Here is a 19,250-nt window from a genome sequence, read left to right on the forward strand (position 1 = left end):
ACCCACTGCACGCATGGACTCACTAATCTAACACAAAGGTAAATAAAACTTAACCTAAGAAACCCATATACCTTTAAACACAGCACATCTCAGTATGCCAGAAGCTGCTTAACATTAAGTTTGCTACTACAATCCTGCATAATGTAACATTATAACAGCCTATAGCACATAAATAAGAGATTGTGTTGTGCTTTTATTCCAGGAGAGCACCTTGGTCCTGTGCTCAGTAGATAAAAGTCAAACTCCAAGGAGCTACAGCTCTTCCCCTTTGAAATCGATTAAAACAAAGCCATTTAACAAGATCATTGTTTGTTGTGTGGGAATGTAAGAAGATTAGCTGGGATTATGTAAACACATCCTGTTAAGGAATAAAATGCGCAACATCTTGTTTTGACTGAATGCAGATTCATTCAGACCTCAATCCTAACTTTGATATGATTCACACTGATTTCACTTGTACATCCCTGGACTTGTGCTACCTCCCATGATAAGTAGTTTATAGGTTTTATAGAAGCTTTACTTGGGAAGGGAAACGGCATAAGGATAAAAATCTATGTATATAACACTTTAAAAGTGTACCCTATAAATATTTTGAACAACTAATGTGAACATAGGGGGGAATTAATAGAGGATTTTAGAAATCGCTGCTGTTGTGTAGAAGTCACTAAAGGACAATGGGCCAGCGCAGAGGAAAAAAGCTCCATTTAAAACTCGGATTTGCAGGTTTGTGGAGACGTTAACACTTTCTGGCATTTCCCCTGAAAGCCACTCTGACAGGCCCTGAAGAAGACATTCCCTGCTAGCTTTGCTGGCTCAGGCCTGCCCCCTCCTCCTCCTACACAATGCCGTGACACAGGATTAGCTTTCATTAGAGAAGGTGCTGTAATCAGCTTTGGAGCATAGCAGAGACGGAACAATGGAGGAGGCTGAAAGGATCTGGAAGACAGGGCGCTAAGGGTGCATGATTTGCTCTACGCAAGTTCCAAATGCAACCTGTGGCACAGCCAGATAGATAAGCAATGCTGTGTGGCACCATCTATTCACCAGCAAACAAAAAGTTAACAAATTGAATGCAACATGCTAATTGCTTCTCTTATGTTTTTAGGGTCTTCTGCTCTTGAGCACTTCAGAGGCAGCCAACGCCTTTAATTTTTCCTCCTACGTTTAATATTTAATGGGCTTAATTATTCATCTACAGGCAATAAGAGAAAGCTACTAGATATGTTCACATGCTTTAATCTACAAAACACCTAAGGCTGCCTCCATAAAAAGAAAAACTAACAAAGGCAACACAACTTCATCTAATGATATGTGATTACCCTCAAGGTCTTTCGTGTCTATTCTTTGACATAATGACAAACTACAAGTTCGACCTTTTCTTCGGGTGGTAAAGGCAAAGGTCATGCAGCTGAGAAGGGATTAGGTGGACGTGTTTATATTCCGGTCTGGACAAAAATCTGGCCCTGTACATCGACAGAACCGCCTTTGTGTCAGTCTCGCGCCACTCTCCACCATGCTGTCAACTGGCGCTTGTATTGGGAAGGACTGACGACATAGGTCTATCGAGAACATGTGTCCCCACTAACCTTGGAGAGCTCTGCGAGTGCGCCGGCAGCCACTCTACAAAGGGTTCTTGTTGGTGGCTTGTTCTATGAGTGCGCAGTGACAAGCAGACAGGTGGCTGGACAGGATAAAGATTCACAGTGTGCAGATGAACTGGGGTTGGAGATGTTGTCATAAAAAAAACACGTGCTTGCTACCCCTCTATTCAAAGCACTGTCAACAGTTAAGGGCCTCCTTCAATGAAAAACACAAAAATAATCCACCCCAAAGAAATGATTAAAAATTTCAGATGCTTTCCGTGACTGACATTTCTGGATAGCGGGTAATTCCAGTTTGTTTACATGTTTGTTTTGTTTTTTTAAGAGCCAAACTCTTACCACAACATCATGCTACTTGGAAATTGTGGTTTGGCTGAAACATGCAAGACACTCCCTGAAAACCTGGACACAAGGTTCAAGCAAGATACTGAACACTGAACACGTTATCTATAGTGATTTTAAGTTAATCCCAATTTATTTTCTAATTACTGCATTCGTGCATTGCAGTTCATATACATTTTAAAACTTTTTAAAACTGGAAGATGTGTAAGAATAAAATGCATCATGTTAGCTCTACAAGCGGCATGATATATTACTATTTACCCAGTCTTAGTTTCTAAATAGAAAGTAAATAAATCACAATTTCACTGCTTGTCGATATCAGCTGTAGAGATCATTATTGAAGCTGCTTTGCCAGACCTTTGTAAAGATTTCTAAGCACATATGAACCTTTCAAAGAGAAGTCTGAAAAGGACACATTTGCTACACACATTAAGTCTTGTTAATAGAGTACATTCACAAATTCTTGAAAAATTGGGATCATATTTATATACAACACTGTGTGACATTTCATCTATCACCTGCACAACAACATCAAACATCCAACTGCAAATCTATACATATGACACAGAGAATAATTTAACTGGATACGGTGTTATGTAACGTGAAACAATATGGAGCGCAAATCAATAGCGAAATGCTTTTACGTTCCAGAAACTCCAACTGACTTCAGTGTTTTCTGTACTCATTCACAGCTTGCCTCAGAGATAATATGCCTCAACAGGCGTGATCGCACCTCCCAAGGAGGGCTTGTTGGCAGCCGCAATGTTGGCATTTCTAGAATGCAATTACTAGACACATACAGAGGGGTTGAGGTCAGTCTATATTTGCAACCACACTTGGTTAACGGAGCATACCAGACCTGAGGCTGACCCAAATAAAACAGAGCCTAGGCTGTAGATAACATTCCTCATCATTAATTAACCCCCTCCCCACCCCCCACTCTTCTCAGCTGGGGACGCTACCTGTTTGATTTAAAAATGAATACCGCACTGCCAACTATTACAATGATGTGTGGACTGGGGAAAACCGTCCCCGCCACACAAGAATAGCTACATCTCATATGTGAAAAGCATTCCTCCATGCCGTGTCAAAATAACTAGGATGGGTCAGAAATGGCAAACAAATTGCTTCAACTTAAGTACTGAAAGTATTTATAGCAAAAAAATAATACTGAAAGTATAAAGTACTTATATTATAGCAAGGATTTTTGTGGGATCAAGCATTTGCATCCAAGAGGTCCATGGCAGAGTTTTTATTTCTGGCAGACTGACCGTGGTTTTTCAGGGGACAGGTGGTGAGGCAATGGGATGGCGCAGCCAGCCACCTCCTCCCACCTCTTGCCAAGTCAACAAGGCCCCTAAGAGTTCCCTTCCTTTGCCATTGCTTCCTTCTCCCCCTTACCCACGCCCACCTCTCAAGCCTATCGCTGTTTCTAGGCCAAAATTGTGTGGGTGTGGTGGGTTCTCCTGCCAGCAGGGGTACCTGACTGCCAAGAAAGAAAAGCAAAAGCAGCACGTGGCTGGACTTGGAGAGAGGATGGGCAACAAAGGAATTACATCTCTAAAGACCAAAGCAATTCTGAGTCAGCAAGAGCAATAACTCCACACTAACCACGCACACGCATCTTGTCTCGCCATTGTTAGCACCCCAGAGGAGCTCTATATATCAGGAGAATCTGTAACGAAGCTCCTGAAGTAGCTGCTGTTATGCAACTCTTCTGGGCTAAAAGTGACTGTAAAGTAAATCATCCTTCCCTGCTGCCAGCCTGACCCCCATATAGCAGAGGAAGCACTTTCAAAACTCACTAAAGGAGTATTATGCTGAAGCACCATCTGTGCAGGCTTTGCTAGCAGCCGTGAGATTAAAGGCAGTTAAAGCATCGCATTGAAAAGCCATCCGCCAGCCAGCATCCAATCAAAGATGAGCGCATAAGCAATGGACAGCGCCTTTATAAGACTCTGAGCACTGCTGGGTTGTGTGGATCAAACAGCAGTGTGCGGCCTGGGTCATGCCCCTGATCCCTCTGGGACAAACAGGGCTGCTCCAAGGTTCATGTGTTCTTGAGGATCAGGTCACAGAGTATGTTCAGCTCACTTGACAGCTTGAGTGCCTGAAGGGAGTCTTGACTTTCTTCTATTGCACTTACATTTTCAGATCAGACACAGGAGGGTTTTTTCAGTTTTTTCCCTTCTATTTATTTATTTTATTTATTAAAAACAGTTTCTGGGTTTCCCCAGAACGGATCACGCTGCACTGTAAATGCTGAATAACGTCCATGTTTACATAAAGAAAGAGGAAAAACACTGGAGTTAAATTTCAGGTAACCATTTCCTCTGCGAAAGACAAACAAGGACAAAACGCACTGTCACATACCCTGGGCAGGGTGTTTACGTTATCTGCTGCTCTAACACACTATATTTACTTTCATCAAAAGCAAACAGGCTTTATAGAGACATCCCATGCAGGGCTCCAGCCCAGTACTGTGGGACTGCATTAAACTGTACTGTGTACGCACCATCTGTTGGGCTAAAATGAAGCCTCTCTTAATTGCTGGCTGCAAAACAGAAAGTACTCAACTTATGTTTAATTCAGCTTAAAACTATTGTCTTGCATCCCTGCTGTCATGGAGTGTTTGAAATAAAATAATAACCATGAATTATGAGCAGTAGAGGCTAAATGCTAAATTGAGTCCACACTTCTAATTACTGCTCAAGTGTCGCTTAAAATTACTTGGAGATACACAATCTGCTGGATGACCAGCTGATTTGTACCTCGATTTGGCCGTCCCCTAGGCTTACCACATTCCTCCCGAGGGATCGGATTACGTTCTATACAGGGAGACGGGCCTGGAGCGTGGGTCTGCCACAGTTGAGCAGCAGCCTGAGCAAGCAAGTGCGCAAAAGGGAATGAAAGGAAATGCTGAATGAAATACAGACGGTGGCCTAGAAAAAAAACACTGCAGTCATGGCTGAAAGCAGGAATGGATGAAGTGCAGCTAAATAGAGGAAAAAGACAGTAATATAAAATATACTGCTGGAATACCAGACAGAGATAAAAATAAGTGAGCAGGTAAAACAAGAAAATAATCGGTCTTGTACAGTATGTCTGACATTTCTACAAGAAACGGGGAAAAAAGGCTAACTGTGAAACTGTCGAGCCTCGGCACCAAAGCTGTCAAAGACGTCAAAGACATCGTACTCCTTAGTATTCTTGAGACTGTGTGACATGAATTTGGACATACCCAAACCTGCAGCGCAGCAGTAACTGTGCACCACTTAGCTGCTGTGTCACTCTGCAACCTTACCAGTTTATGTGGGGGCAGGCTAGTATGAAAGGCTTGCATGATATACAAAAGCAATAAATAGGCTGCCAAGAGCATGACAGCAAGGGAGCATATGTGTGTAGGACTGGGGTGCGACAACGGTATTAATTACCAACAAAAGATCACATCTTTGGCTCGGGAGTTCACATGGAGTGAAGATTAGCTGAAACAACACGTCTCCCACAGTTTCATGATTCAGTTTTCACTAAATTTAATACACACACACATATGCAGGCACGAGACACACACAAAAATGAGTGGAATGAGAGGTTCCTCCTCCATCCTCGCATCCGACGCTTTTCAGAGTCGTCACTACACGATCCTGAGAACACACAGGCACACGTATGAACACGCACAACGGTGACAGCTGAATAGTGCATCAGCAGCAGTTTGCTGAAAATCTCCCTGCATGCAAATCAATAAAGCAAAAATGGAACTGCTCCTGAGTGGCAAGCCCAAAAATATATGGATATTTATACCCTGAGTGCAACAGGGAATAGGATGCACAAATGATTGGTCACTGTAATGTATGGCACTCTGGTGGTGTTTGGACAGGCACATAATCAGTCGGAGCCATGGGACACACTAACCTCGCCGCAATCTGGCTTGCAGAGGCATATTGTGAGTTCAGACTAATGGGATATCAGTTTGCCCTATGATTGGACTCGATTTGACGTGGCAAAAGCCGAGGCCAAATTCTGCCTTGAGTTACTGCCAAAGCTAAGGTCTATCATGGAACTTAGAACAAGATACTTGCAATTACGTGGAGAGTAATCCCAGAGGAAATTTACTGGAGCTTTTCGAATTGTCTCTGGGGCCTAATTCAAAAGACGAAACAGCAAAGGCAGGGGAACATTATGTGTGTATATATATGCCACCTCTAGAGCTGGCCTAACCCCAAGCCCCCCCCACATCACAGTCACGACTCTGGCTTCGGTCAGCCTCTGCAATGTTTTGAGTGAGTGGGCCAGCCAGTGGTCCTCCTGCTCCACTCTCCACGTGGGAGGAAGGGACTGAGTGGCCTGAAATCATCAGCTCTCGGGCAAACTTAAAGCCTCTTTGTCCTTTTTTGAGCACAAAAAACACAGCTTGGCAGTAAAACTGGAAAAACAAACAAAAAAAATGTTTCACAGGTTTGAAACATTTGCAGGTGAAAACTTGAAGTAATATCCTGAAGGTTGTATTGATAAAGCATTTCAGCCAAAATCACCATATCCCATTAGACAAATGCCAGTCTCACCAGACAACTTCCTCTCAGGTCAACACGGCAACAAGCAACGACAGATTTGTTTTTTTCCAGAGGTAATCCAAGATAAGCACACGCCAAATTCACCAGCACATGGAATAAGAGGGTTAATTTTCAGCCAGGTGGTCTATAATTAACGCGTGTGAATGAGGGTAAATAAACCTTGGGGCCTCGACTCACCTCCAGCTGTATTTGTATAGCTGGAGTTTCTCTCTCGTCCACAAGCTGGGTACTTTAACACCTGGAAGAACAAGGGGGAAAAAAAGGTGCACCAGGATCTAACGCACCAAGATCCACCATGAACCTACACAGTACAGCCACGTAGCATGCAATGTGCTTAAACACCCATCCGTAATTAGCGATCTTCTCAATGAATATAATTTTTGCAAAGCAAAAATGCGCAGAAAACGTGCAGAACCCAGGAATAGCTTTGACTTTTCTCAGCAAAGAGTGAAAATGAATTGTTTTCTTTGTTTAAATTCCTTAAAACTAAATCGCATTATCCAACACTCAGGCAGAAACATAAATAAATATTTCAGTGTGTGTGTGTGTGTGTGTGTTCTTGTTACAGCCTTACTGAAGTATATACATAAAATCTGATGATGATTAATTAAAGACGGAGTTTCTCGTCGTGTAAAAGAAATCTCGAGCGCTCGCTGAAATAAAAGGATTAATAACAAGGTGAGGGAGGATGGTGAGTCCACTTGGATTCTTTCATTAATTTAGCCAGACAACTGGAAGCTGCTACATACGGTATTTAATACGAGAGCCACAGATACTTTACTCTCCTGGTTCATAGCTATGGGTCCTGGCCTGGAAAATGTCAAACTGCATTTTTAAGGCCTGAAACTCGTCACTGGCCACAAACCACCGGGACAACATGTCTAAATTCTGATGCCATGTTGGCCGATACTGCTCCCGGTGCTTCAGTGACGTGCCAAACCAGACCGCTGCCAAAACAAACACTACAGTGGAATGCTACACCCAGAAGGCAACGAGGAATTCTGCATAAAATCCTGCTCTGCTACGACAGCATGATCAAAACAGGAAGCAACGGTTCTTCTCAGTCTTCCTGTGAAATTCGTCCCTTTTCACGGTGTCGAGCTGACGAAAAAAGGCAAACTGGAGCCATCGTATCAGACTTCCTCATAGCTGAGGTTTACCTTTCCCCGATAAATCATAATGATGGATAAAATATACGAGTTTTACATCTGCTGAGTTTATTGTATGCTCCCTGGTGCAAACTCCAATGTGCTGGAAATGAAAAGAAAACAGCATATCCATCTCTTCTTCAACAGGTCACATTTGCATTAGCCTCAGTATGTATACGTGCGTGGGTGTCAACCAATACAGATGCTACTATGATAACAGCGAGATGCAATTGCAAACAGGCATTAGCCATGACACACTGTGTACCCTTCCCGTGTCATTCCCCTCCTGTGCACGCGCTGAGCTGATGAGCGGGCATAAAAGTTACAACATCCTTTTCCCCTGTGGATGGCTTTCTCCGCTTACTAATCTACCATTTACAGGCAACCAGCAGATGGCTTTACTCATTCTGCTCGTATTTAAATACAAACAACTGCCTGGCCCAGCACAGGAGAGTGTGCGACTGTGTTTGCATCTGTCACACAGCACCATGCAGGGGCTTGACCTAATCCAGGAAGTCGAGTCTCCCATTTAGCATGCAGGTATGTTTTCACCACAAGGAAACTCCTCTGCTAAATAGCGTGGCATGAAAACTGAGGCCAAAATACTGTGTGCGTCTACACGCGGGATATCTGTCCTAGATAAACACATTACTGCAGAGAAATTGTATTTGGACTCACAAAACATTACTCAGGGTAGTGAAAACTGTCTCATGCACAGAGCAGTTAAAGGTGGCCATGTGTGCACGTACATGCAGGTTCAAATATATTAAGAGACTGCGAGTCTTTGTGCAGAGGATAAAGCTGGAGGTGTTAACCTTTATCTGTAACTGATACGTTCATTCACTTATGCAGATTCAATTGCATTCACGCTGCAAAAGAAAATAGACTGTTCTGACTTTAGCAAACTCACATATGAAATAGATCAAACTGTTGGCAATTCTCAAACTGCTTTTGTATTGTCCCATTCCTTAAATTAATAAAAATAATGAACTTGATCAGCTGCTTCTCCCATGAGTCTCTCAATACTGAACTCCAACCTACAACGTCCTGGCCTGCAGTCCTTGTTCTGCAGCCTCTGTGAGTTTGGCATGAAATGGCAGGTCAGGCTTTGTCATCGTAAAACTGTGAAGAAATATATGGACGTAGCTACTGTGATGTCACCCACTGGTTTCTGAAGTCCCATTTTGAAGCTGTACCCACCTTGCTGTTTTGAAACAAGATGTGAGACGAGAGCGGGCGAACCTGATAGCAAAACCGCACTCTTGTAATGGACAATGCTCCTTTTTCAAACGTAGAATGACCAAAACTTACAAAATGAACTTTAGGTTTTATTCAGTTTGACCCGTAATGTGTGACTGAGCCCTTAAATTTATCAGGAAAGTGTCTACTGAGGTCAAGCATGAGGGCTGTTTTCCCATAAACCTCCACAGGACCTGAAGTTTTGCTGCAGCCATCGCCTCCTCCTGCTGGTTATTAAAAAGAGACAGATTGTCTTCACTTTTCACACCCACAACTTCAACCAGAATTTATATTATCTATCGTTTTCCTTTAGCAGGATCTGGTTTGAGTGGTCATCAGGTGGGCTGCAGCTTGTTTCCACAGCAGAACAAAAACTAATGTTGCCACGAAAATTGAAGAATGTGACCACAAGATAAGCCTCTCACTGAAGAAGCAGCTGAATGATATCTAAGACCACCAAAAGAGTAAAGTGGCTGGCGAGGCAGGCTGCAGGAATAATACAAGGCAGCTGGTTAGCAGATTTTCAAAATAGAGAATGCGGCGATTATCCATAAAGCAATCCAAATTCATCGTTCTCACACGCATCGTGCTCAAATAACTTGCCGAATACAGATGGGTGGCCATTAATTTATCTAAGAGGCACATCCGAGGTGAAGTTTATGAGTGGGAAACAGCTCAACATAGTTACATGGAATTAATTATACTTCAGTCTTTAGTGTTTTGCAAACCCCCGAGCAATTACTTCATAGCCAAAATACAGACTCAATTGTTTTCCCAGCATAGGTTTGTCAAATTGAGTCATAATTTTAACTTACCAAACTGTTACTGACAAAATGCAACAAAAAAAGGCACAAAATTACTCCAGGATCAAGTCAAATAACGATTTAGCAGCTTGCCGATTGAACCGAGTGCTGTTCAGCCAATGACGCACGCTCTTTGACAAAACTTTTTCCCCAATTTTTGCTAAACATAAGCTACCAAACAACTGCACACAGATGTTTTTTTCTATGTAAATTCTACCAAAATCTGCTTTTGCAATTAACTTTATGTGTCCAGTGTTGCAGCTAACGTGCATGCCTGTATACACGAGTGTGCAGACACGGATGCATATAAAAATTTAGTGTCTTCGTAGCCTGTCCATGCTCAGCCCTCCAAGTAGGAGTCAAAGTGAGAAAGCAGATTTACTGCTCTACTAGCCTCTAATATAACCCAGCCACCCGACTGCTCCCAGTTCACTGGGTTAGCTTCTCCTCCCCCACACTCATTGTACTGGGAGCGCAGCCTGTAGTTACATGTGTTGCAGACACTATATTGATTGATTTGTGACTGTTCTGCAACCAACTCTAGAGAGGGATCCAATGACACATAACTCCTGCCTCTGCTGCAAATGGCTTTTGTTAGCCACTGTAGCTCACAGCAGCAGCAACATGTGTCGGTGTGTACATGCTATGAAATGGGAAAAAAACTGAGGATTAACCCCAAAAAACAATAAAACAGTGTTATAGTCACTGGCTCACAGATGCTACTCTGGGTATTTTACATTTTTTACATTTGGTGATTAAAAGGCACCTTATGAAGAAAGCAGCTACATTAAAAGGCCAAAGTAAAACAGCTTCCATCAACGTATAAGCTACAGAACTGCTGCTTGTAAATGTGTACTGGTTAGACAAGTGTATCAACAACACAAGTTCAAAGGATTGAAAATCCCCAAAATCTACTCACAGGCTTAGCAACAACCTGAAAATGCAAAGGCAGGTAAACACTTTTTCTCCCCTCGAAAACCAACATCCATTTGTTCACATGAATTAGCAAGAGCAGCAGCTAATGCATGGAGTCAGATTACAACCTCTGAGCAGAGCTGCCTTTATCCCCCTATATGGAGCTTAATCTGTCCAAATCTGCTGCTTTGCTGTGCCCCAAATCCACAACAGAGCCTAATTCCTCTTTAATCTAATGAGCAGTAAAGGTGCACTTACTCTGGTTTGGAATACCGCAGACCGTATATCTTACTGTCGTACCACAACAGAGATAGCGCAGGTCTTCCCTTTCAGGCCATGATGCAATGCATTGTTATCAGAACCATCAAATCTCAAAAAGAAAAAAAAAAGGAAACCTCACAGGAGATCAGACAAGCACATACATGACAGGCACCAATAGCTAGTTCGGTTACCTTGCTGCAGCTACGGGAGACATTTCAGAGTTGAGCAGAGTGAGTGGACTGCTGTCAGAAGATTCAAAAGGTGGAGGATGTGGCCCACCCTCCCTCAGGCTCCTAACCCCAGACTTCTTCGCATGCGAAGGAGATATGTCAAAGAATTGGAAAGTGGCAACCCTGATGACTTACGAAACCTAGGAAAGTGACCTACTAACTTTTTTTCTCAAGAGTTTAAAAGCAGAAAGCAAAAACTAAATCTTGCAAACTCATTGTCTGGAATAACTCGGGAAAGCTGGTACTGAAACGCAATGCAAGACAGCAGCTGGAGCCTCCCAAACTCCTTTTTCATCGTGCACAGTTAATATATTTTTTATTTTTCTTAGATCAAGATGATATTTCCTTCCCAAGATAATTAAACTAGACTTGGTATGAAATTGACAATTTGACATTTAAGTGCCTGCTCTGGAGCATCGGCTCAGGCAACCCACGGGTCAGCTGTCTGACCAATCGCAGCCTTAGATTAACTGCTGCTCTCACACACGCACACAGGAGCAGCTACAATCTGTTTGCTGTCTCATGAGATGAAGAAATACAGCCACTCACTGCATCTCTCCTTAAAAAATAACTTGATCACAGAAATGTTGATTAATTACTCACAAACCTACTAACCCAACATTATATTTAAGCTCCCAGAGAGTGTTTTTTGTATCCCACTACACTTAAGTGAAATAAAAATAATGGCCAAAAGTGCCTCTCTTCTTCTATTAACGCTTTCAAACGGGTTCTTTCTATTCATTAGTAGCAGCACAACTTAACAGAGTGTAATGTATTTGTCTCATCACAACACAACTCTGCAACTCCAATTTAATTAAGACAATTTGATGCCATCTTTATTGCTTTGTCTCCGTCTCACAAAGCAACAAATGTACGTCCTTACTCCCTCTGAATAAAAGTGACTGCTCGCAAGATGAAGAAATTATGTGCCAAACCAAAGTACGAGTGGAAGGTAACACAAACGTCACCGAAATTTTTTTTTTAAAATCCCAGTTGAAATTTTAACATTACAAATTACAGACAGAGCAGACTGGCACAGGTTTAAAATTATAAACAACCTCGATGGTTATAAATCACCTGACTTTCTCACAGCAATCCTATTCCCATGCAAACAAACCTGATGACAAGGTTTATGAATTGTAATGAGGAAATATTACTCAGAATGACAACACCTCAAGGAAAATTACTCACGACTGGTAATTTTATAGCTCTGCAATACACAGCGCCTGTACTTGATTAGAAAGAAACACTGTGATGGCACACAGGTCGCTTTATGAGCACGATGCGGCGGGTCTGCGTGCAGGTGATCGCACGTAAGGCGAGGATCAAGTCTGTGGCATTACTTAATGTTCTGTTCTATAAATGACTCGGCTTTCCAGCTGGGATCAGTGGCTGGCATCGCGCCGCTGTCACCACCGCCGTCTCTCCAGCCCACGCATGTCTGAGCATGGGGGCCTCTTCTCAAAAGTCAAATGTCAGATGTTATCCATCCCCAACTCGCAGAGAAGCACCCAGCGCACCGCTGGGGGCTCGGAGGCCCAGTTTTTCGGTCGCTGATGGAAAAACACTATTAGTGCGCTTGCTTTACTTTGGCGTGCTGAGGTTGTCACGACTGCACCATGACAACCATATTACCAACTATTATGTGACATTGCTACATCTTTGCTTTATACAGTGCTGGACAAAACTCAGCAATATCAGTATGTAAACAGGGTTTTCAAAATAAAAGACTAAATGACTCATTAGTCCATAATGAAAAAGCTTTGCTGTTAATTGTAGCAAAATAAAACAAAAAATCATGACCACGAATTCTGACTAAATAATCAGGATTACCATAAGACCCAGGATAATCCTTATTTAAACTCCACTTAATTAACCGAGCATTAAAAAAAATGGTCATCCAGTGATGATCCACCAAGCATTATATACAATACAAAAAAAACAGCTACAAACACAGTCAAGTCTGTTGAAATATATACTGGAAATTGCTCACGTGTTTATTCCTGCAAGTGATGAAAGCACAAGAAAAATTAAGCAACTTCTCTCGCCTTAGCTGATTAAACTCAATTACTATGCAGCGCTGGCTTTCAGGAGCATTATGATAATGCATTTTGAAAACAGGTGGATGCAAAGCACTTATGATAAGTTGGACTGACACCTTGTAGCACGGCAAACTAGGCAGCTGAAAACAAATTACTTCACACCTATAGCCTGCAGTTATTTTGGAGAGGTGCTTTGTACACAGCCAGCGCCTGTGTTGTCATAATACTGATGCATTACCAAAACACTGAGTCCTCGAAACTAGATGAATGAAAAATGAGCAAAATTACTTTGTTGAGCTTGACACAAGGTTTAAAAGTGAGCCACGTAAACTGGCCTCCGAGATTAACTGACAGGGCCCTCTAACGTCTAATCGATACATTTCAACCCGATTAATATCCACAGAGCCGAGCATGAAGATCTGGCATCTCCTCTGCATGACGGAGGAAGATGTAGCTTCAGATCCACGCAACAAGACCGGTCACCCAGTGATATTGTTGTCTCTTTAAAACTTATGCTTGTCACATATATTTTTCATTAGCCTTCAAGTTGGTGGAGACTGTAGGGGTATGATCTCTTGAAATATTCATTACAAAAAGCACCCAAGACATGCAGTGACTCTTAACACTCAACCCCTTATTTTTTTGGAGCAAACTGTAGCTGCAAAATAATGGCTGCAGATATCTTTGTGAAACGTTTTCTTCTGTTTCAAGTGTCAAGTCCTAAGTCCGAGATAGCAACACGGGAGAGCTGTGTTCCTTACTGAGTCGAGCAACCAGGTGCACAACCTCGTCTTTTAACACAGAGTCAACAATCCCAGACCGACTCATTCCAACTTTCTTGCATAAATCTTGACGTTTAATGCTCAGAGATGATCCAATCATTTCAATCGACTGAACTCAACCAGCTAAACTTGAATAAAAATCACTCAACAGTTCCCTTGTGTGTGTGTGTGTGTGTGTGTGTGTGTGTGTGTGTGTGTGTGTGTGTGTGTGTGTGTGTGTGTGTGTGTGTGTGTGTGTGTGCGCACTGTGATCCCTGCACATCCCTGTTGGGCTGGAGCTGCAGAGGATTTTTGGGGGGTTGTAACTAGTGCCAGCAAGCAGGAGTAAACACATTCTGTCATCTCACTTGTGTGGAAAAGCTTTTGTCTTCCAACAAGAGAAAGGAGGAGGGGGGTATTTTTCACTTTGAAGTGCCCACATGCAAACACAGAAATAGGCTTGAATACTGCAACTTAAGTGTGCTGCCTTAAGTACACATGAGACGTCAAGTGACACGAAACTGGGCAGGCTGCATTGCTCCTATTTCGAGGGAAGGCTGCCTCGATTATGATCTTTATTGCATTCTTATGGTAGACTGCAAAGGTGGAATGTCAGACGTGTAAACACAGAGTGCAGGAAGAACCACCGTGTGTGACACGAACAAAGCACACGATGAACACCCCCAAATGTGAGATTACAAAATAGACGACATCAAGCAGTATTATGCAATGGAGAGGGGGGGAGAGAGAGAGAAGAGGAGCCTTGGTATAACTGTTTGACGATGCATGCAAAATGAGGGAAAATCGCCCTTGGGGTTGAATGCAACGGTTGTGCAACATCTGCATGCATACTGTAAACCTGTGCACTGTATATGAATCGAAACGCTCATGCATCTGTCACACCGCTGGTAGTGTGCTATTCACTAATAATAGGGGGGAAAAAACAGCAAAAAAACCCGAGTATTTACAGACGAGCGGCTGTACCACGTCTAACGCCTCGCGCACAGACAGTGACACATTTCATGCTAAATTCTTGCTCTGGTCTACAAACTGGAGTTACCCTCACTTCCTAGTTTACTGCTGCTGTCATAGCTCGGCTAACACCCTTCTTCCTCCCTAGCCAGCAAACAATTTTTTTTCGACTACATTTGCCGCCCGCTGTTGCTGCGACCGTGAATTCTTCAAGTCTGCTTGTGCTGGTCAGACCCAGAGCTGTGGTAGCGTCTCGTTTCAATATGACACGAAAAGCAACACTTACATTTCACCACCCTGTCCGTCGTAGATAACTTCGGTTCATCATTCGGCTTGTTTTCGGACATTTCCAGTGTGATATAAAATAAAGATAGGGCAGAAATGAGACTTAAAACGGTCCCTGCGTTGCTCTTGCCGAACAACTCTTGAGTCTATCCGAGGAAAGAGACCGCAGTGATCTCACTCGGTCCTATCAGCGGCCAAAAATACTTGCAACAGGGTTACAATTTCACTGCTGGTGCTGTAGGAGCAGCTCTGTCTGATTTACTGTTACTCTGTATCAAGTTGTCTCAACGCAGTGTGCACTCAAACGTGCTGACTCGCAAGACCCGCCTCCTGGTGACAGCGGCTTCGCCCATTGGTCGAGATTGACAGTTTGCCTATGCCCGTACATCCACTTTCATCAAAGGGCTGTTTCTGTGTCAGTCTGGTATTAATAACTGGTATGGATAAATATGAATGTATGCACTGGTTAAAGTGCACAAATAAACAGTCCCTAACGATTTAAATTTTAAAAAAGATAAAAACTGAAACATTGATTGGTGAAACAGCTGGAAATTAGCTCTCAAAAGATTTACACCTGTTTAGCTAGCTTTAAAAATATATTAACAAGTCATTTACACACAAAACAAAACAAAGCAGATTTGAATAAAAGTTTTAAAAAAAAAAAGTCTCATTGCATATTGTGTCGTAAGTAAAATTTCAGAAGTAAAATCTTATGAGATTATAGCAAAATATTCTCACAGTAACTGAGAAGTAAATGATTCCTTACATCAGATTCTCCATGTGCATCCTCTTGCAGCAACCCTGGGACAATAAATCAATATTTGCAAAGATAGCATGTGACAAAGTGAAGAAAAAGAATTCACCTTTGACCCTTAAAGTGAAAGGTTCTCATGACTTTGTTATGCTCCAGGGTAATGTGGTTGCCAGGTTTGGGTATACATGTTCCCCAGAGGGAACGATCGAAGGAAATCAATATAAAACTGCTCCTATTGATCACTTTAATCATATGAAGAATCTGTTTTATTCTGATGTCAGTAACCCCTCATCTACAGGTTATGAGGGGCAGTCTTCACAGCGACTGGATCTCAGCCCAGCTGAACACATACGGGAAAGACCTTTTTATACTGATTTTTCTTTATATTTTTCACCTGTCTGTACCGTGCCCTATCTAACAGACACATTTTCTGAAAATAAAGAAATAAATTAATTAAAAGAAAATGATAGGAACATTCATTGTTCCATGAAGGTGAACCTTTTTTTTTTATTTCAACTACTCTATGTCTTTCCCACTGGCACCACCCTCAGGACAGGATCTGCAGCTTCACGTGTTTGTACACAGTGAGTCATTGATCTGAGGTCAAGGCCATTTTTATTTGACTGCATGTTTTTGGGTACTTGTTGCTTCATTGTCTACTATGTTCAGCTGGGCTTCCTCCAAATGCAGAATAGTTCATACAGAATACAATAGTTTTCTGTTTTAGTGGTTTCATCAGCGTAGTTTGGCAACAAACAAAAAAACAATAATAAAAACAAATGAATAAATCTGAGTGAACCAGTCTGGATCTGCGTGTACAGGAACAGGAAGATCTGTGGCCGGTGAGTCGCCAGATAGACGGCGCCAGTGATTTGCATGAAGGAGACCTCAACTTTCACCTGCTCATTTTCTTGACTTGTACATGTCAGTTGCCCCTTTAACACTCAAAGGGCATAAACGGCTGCAAACTGCTATTAATGAGACACCTGTGTGGTATGAGTCAGTTGTTTGGCAGGTGGAGGCAGTTAATGAAGCCCTAACTTTTACATTTCTCTCAATGAGAAGCTTTGCGCCTGGTAGGTCAGACAATCCTTTTCTTTTTTTAACTTCTGGCTGTACGGGAGGCATTCACATCAGATCATTAATTTTAACACGCCTCGGGTTCTAACACTTTGTTTTGTACCCAGGCTTAATTAAACTCCAGTCAAGTCTGTGACTCAAGCTCTGCTTGACGATGACCTTTTGTTGGTTTCTGTTTTCCTCTTTTGCTTACCTGAATGCCTACTTTGTCTTTATAGGGGATACCATAAAATCTGAGCATGGCTGTATGTGATTTTTTTCGTTATTTTGGCGTATTTGGCATGTCTGCGATATAACGTGATAAGGTGATACTCAAAAATGCTCCACACAAATTAGATTTTTCAGCATGAAAGATGTAATAAAACACTGACAACAATCTTTTTCATCTTAATGTGCCGCCCTCTTTAGATAATGTTTACTCCATTACCTCAGCATCGTGTTTTATTTATTATTTTATGACTATAAATTTATAACTCCCTTTTACGCACAACACGCCAGCTTTTATGGTGTCAGCATCACTTTAAGAGCAAAACTAAACCTCTGATGTCCTTATCCCTTATGGTCTGTTGGGAAATTTCAAATCACGTTCAAGGACAAAAAGTAAAAAGTTGTGTAACTTCTCAATTAGACTAACTTCGTAGCGTATATCAAGAAAAAACATCAAAGCCTAACTTTTTCCTGGTCATCATAGCTGAGTCTTTGTCTGCTTTGGCACGGAAACAGCCTCTTATCTGCACGCCTCCTGACAATAGCCATCCCAGTTACTGTGAAGTCAGCCTTGCACACAAGCAGCACCACAGACATGAGCCACACAGGTAGGCTACTTTTTCATATTATTTATTAATTAGCCCATTATTGCGTCTATTTTATCTTGGCTAGTGAAAAATGATTGTGTAGTATGTGATTTTTGTAGTTAATGCTTTTTGATTGATTTTGTTGTCATCACTAGATCAATAATTTCTGTATTTCACTTGTTTTTATATATTTAAATAAAGAGAAGCTCCAGAAAAGTCTAGATAATTTTGCTATGTTGTTTCATAAAATACCACAACAAGTTTTTTCTTCATATAGCTGGGGATTTGCTGATCGTCTACGACACTGAGGCAAAGCAATGGGCTACCTACCTACACTCAGTTTTCACTGGTCCCATCTCAGAGGCTGGGATCTGCTGCTATGACATTGCTGCAGCGACCAGTCCGAAGGGTGATTTCCTGAGGCTCGTCCAGTATACCTGCAAGCTCATAATCCTTTCCAAGGGCTTGCTGGAGGGTCTTTGCCCGACGAAACGCTTCTTCCTGGGGCGCGTGTTGAGTCCTGCGGCTCATGTGGTGGTTCTGCTATGTGGGGTGGAGAGCCTGAACCCCCTGCTAGAGCTGGTGCCTCTGAATGGTGATGAGTGCACGCAGATCTCTAGTGAACAAGACGCCTCTGAGTACCTGTCCACTGTGATGGACACTGTGAGAAAAGGTATGGAATCACTGACCATATATTGTTTTAGTGCCATTGTCTTTAGCCTGGTAGAAGATTATAGGACTTTAGGAATGCTAATATTGGCTAAAGTGCAAAGGAATGGGTAAAAATAAATCAACCACCTCCTGCAGAGTGGATAATGAGTAAAATTGAACTATTGGTATCTTTTATCATTGCCCCCCCCCCCCCCCCCCCCCACCCCATGCTGTCTCTGATTTTATTTCATGAACCAGTCAGGTGTGAAATACTACCTGAGTTTCCCCGCAACTCTGTCACATCTCATATTTTGAGCTCAACATCATTCCAACTGTTATTCCAGTCCTAACGCTACCTAGTGTTTCTCTAAAAATTATGTTTGAATTTTAAGGTTTGAATTTGAATTCAAATAGCATGCAAAATATCTCAATGCATGATGGTTAAAAACAGACAGTTAAAAACATGTTTTTTGGCTCAGTGCTGATCTCAGCTTTGAAAACCCGGAACAGCTTTTTCAACCCGCCCTTCCTTTAGGACAAATGTCCTTGCTGTTCCCTCGTAATAAATGCGAGTGCTCGTTATTTGCTAGAAAGCCTGAGCAGCAGCTTGGAAACCTGTTTACTCAGTTTTTTTTTCATGAGAATTGTGCATTTTGAAGATCCAATATTTGTTAGGAGCAGCTGCAGAGACATCTTTGGCGAAACTGCGTGTATCACTACCATGTCCTCATCTGCCCCGCCAATTATCCTCTGCCTCCTTTCCCGTTTTTTCCCTAATCACACTATTTGTATAAAACCATA

At 42.2% G+C, this 19,250-nt stretch overlaps 3 protein-coding genes across 7 annotated transcripts in view; 1 reads left to right on the top strand and 2 right to left on the bottom strand.

The window, feature by feature from the left end:
* LOC146521729 (protein phosphatase 3 catalytic subunit alpha) overlaps nt 1-15,456 on the bottom strand; it is a 70,771-nt gene extending 55,315 nt beyond the window's left edge. For 3 of the 5 annotated variants that reach the window (XM_085149299.1, XM_085149280.1, XM_085149308.1), the window contains exon 1: nt 15,172-15,456. In XM_085149299.1, the coding sequence (XP_085005425.1) occupies nt 15,172-15,232 (61 nt within the window). In that variant the 5' untranslated portion in view covers nt 15,233-15,456. The remainder of the gene's footprint in view (nt 1-15,171) is intronic. The other 2 variants (XM_085149289.1, XM_085149317.1) reach the window with 2 other exon arrangements.
* The window catches only part of spag17 (sperm associated antigen 17), a 123,887-nt gene that overhangs the window by 103,365 nt on the left and 1,272 nt on the right, over nt 1-19,250 (bottom strand). The gene's annotated exons all lie outside the window — the stretch shown is intronic.
* Nucleotides 16,794-19,250, top strand: part of LOC146521730 (B-cell scaffold protein with ankyrin repeats-like) — a 29,496-nt gene continuing 27,039 nt past the window's right edge. The window contains exons 1-2 of the mRNA XM_085149274.1: nt 16,794-17,819; nt 18,076-18,471. Coding sequence (XP_085005400.1) covers nt 17,807-17,819; nt 18,076-18,471 — 409 coding nt within the window. The 5' untranslated portion in view covers nt 16,794-17,806. The remainder of the gene's footprint in view (nt 17,820-18,075; nt 18,472-19,250) is intronic.

Source organism: Neolamprologus multifasciatus, chromosome 3, assembly GCF_963576455.1.
Source record: "Neolamprologus multifasciatus chromosome 3, fNeoMul1.2, whole genome shotgun sequence".
Classification (NCBI taxonomy): Eukaryota; Metazoa; Chordata; class Actinopteri; order Cichliformes; family Cichlidae; genus Neolamprologus; species Neolamprologus multifasciatus.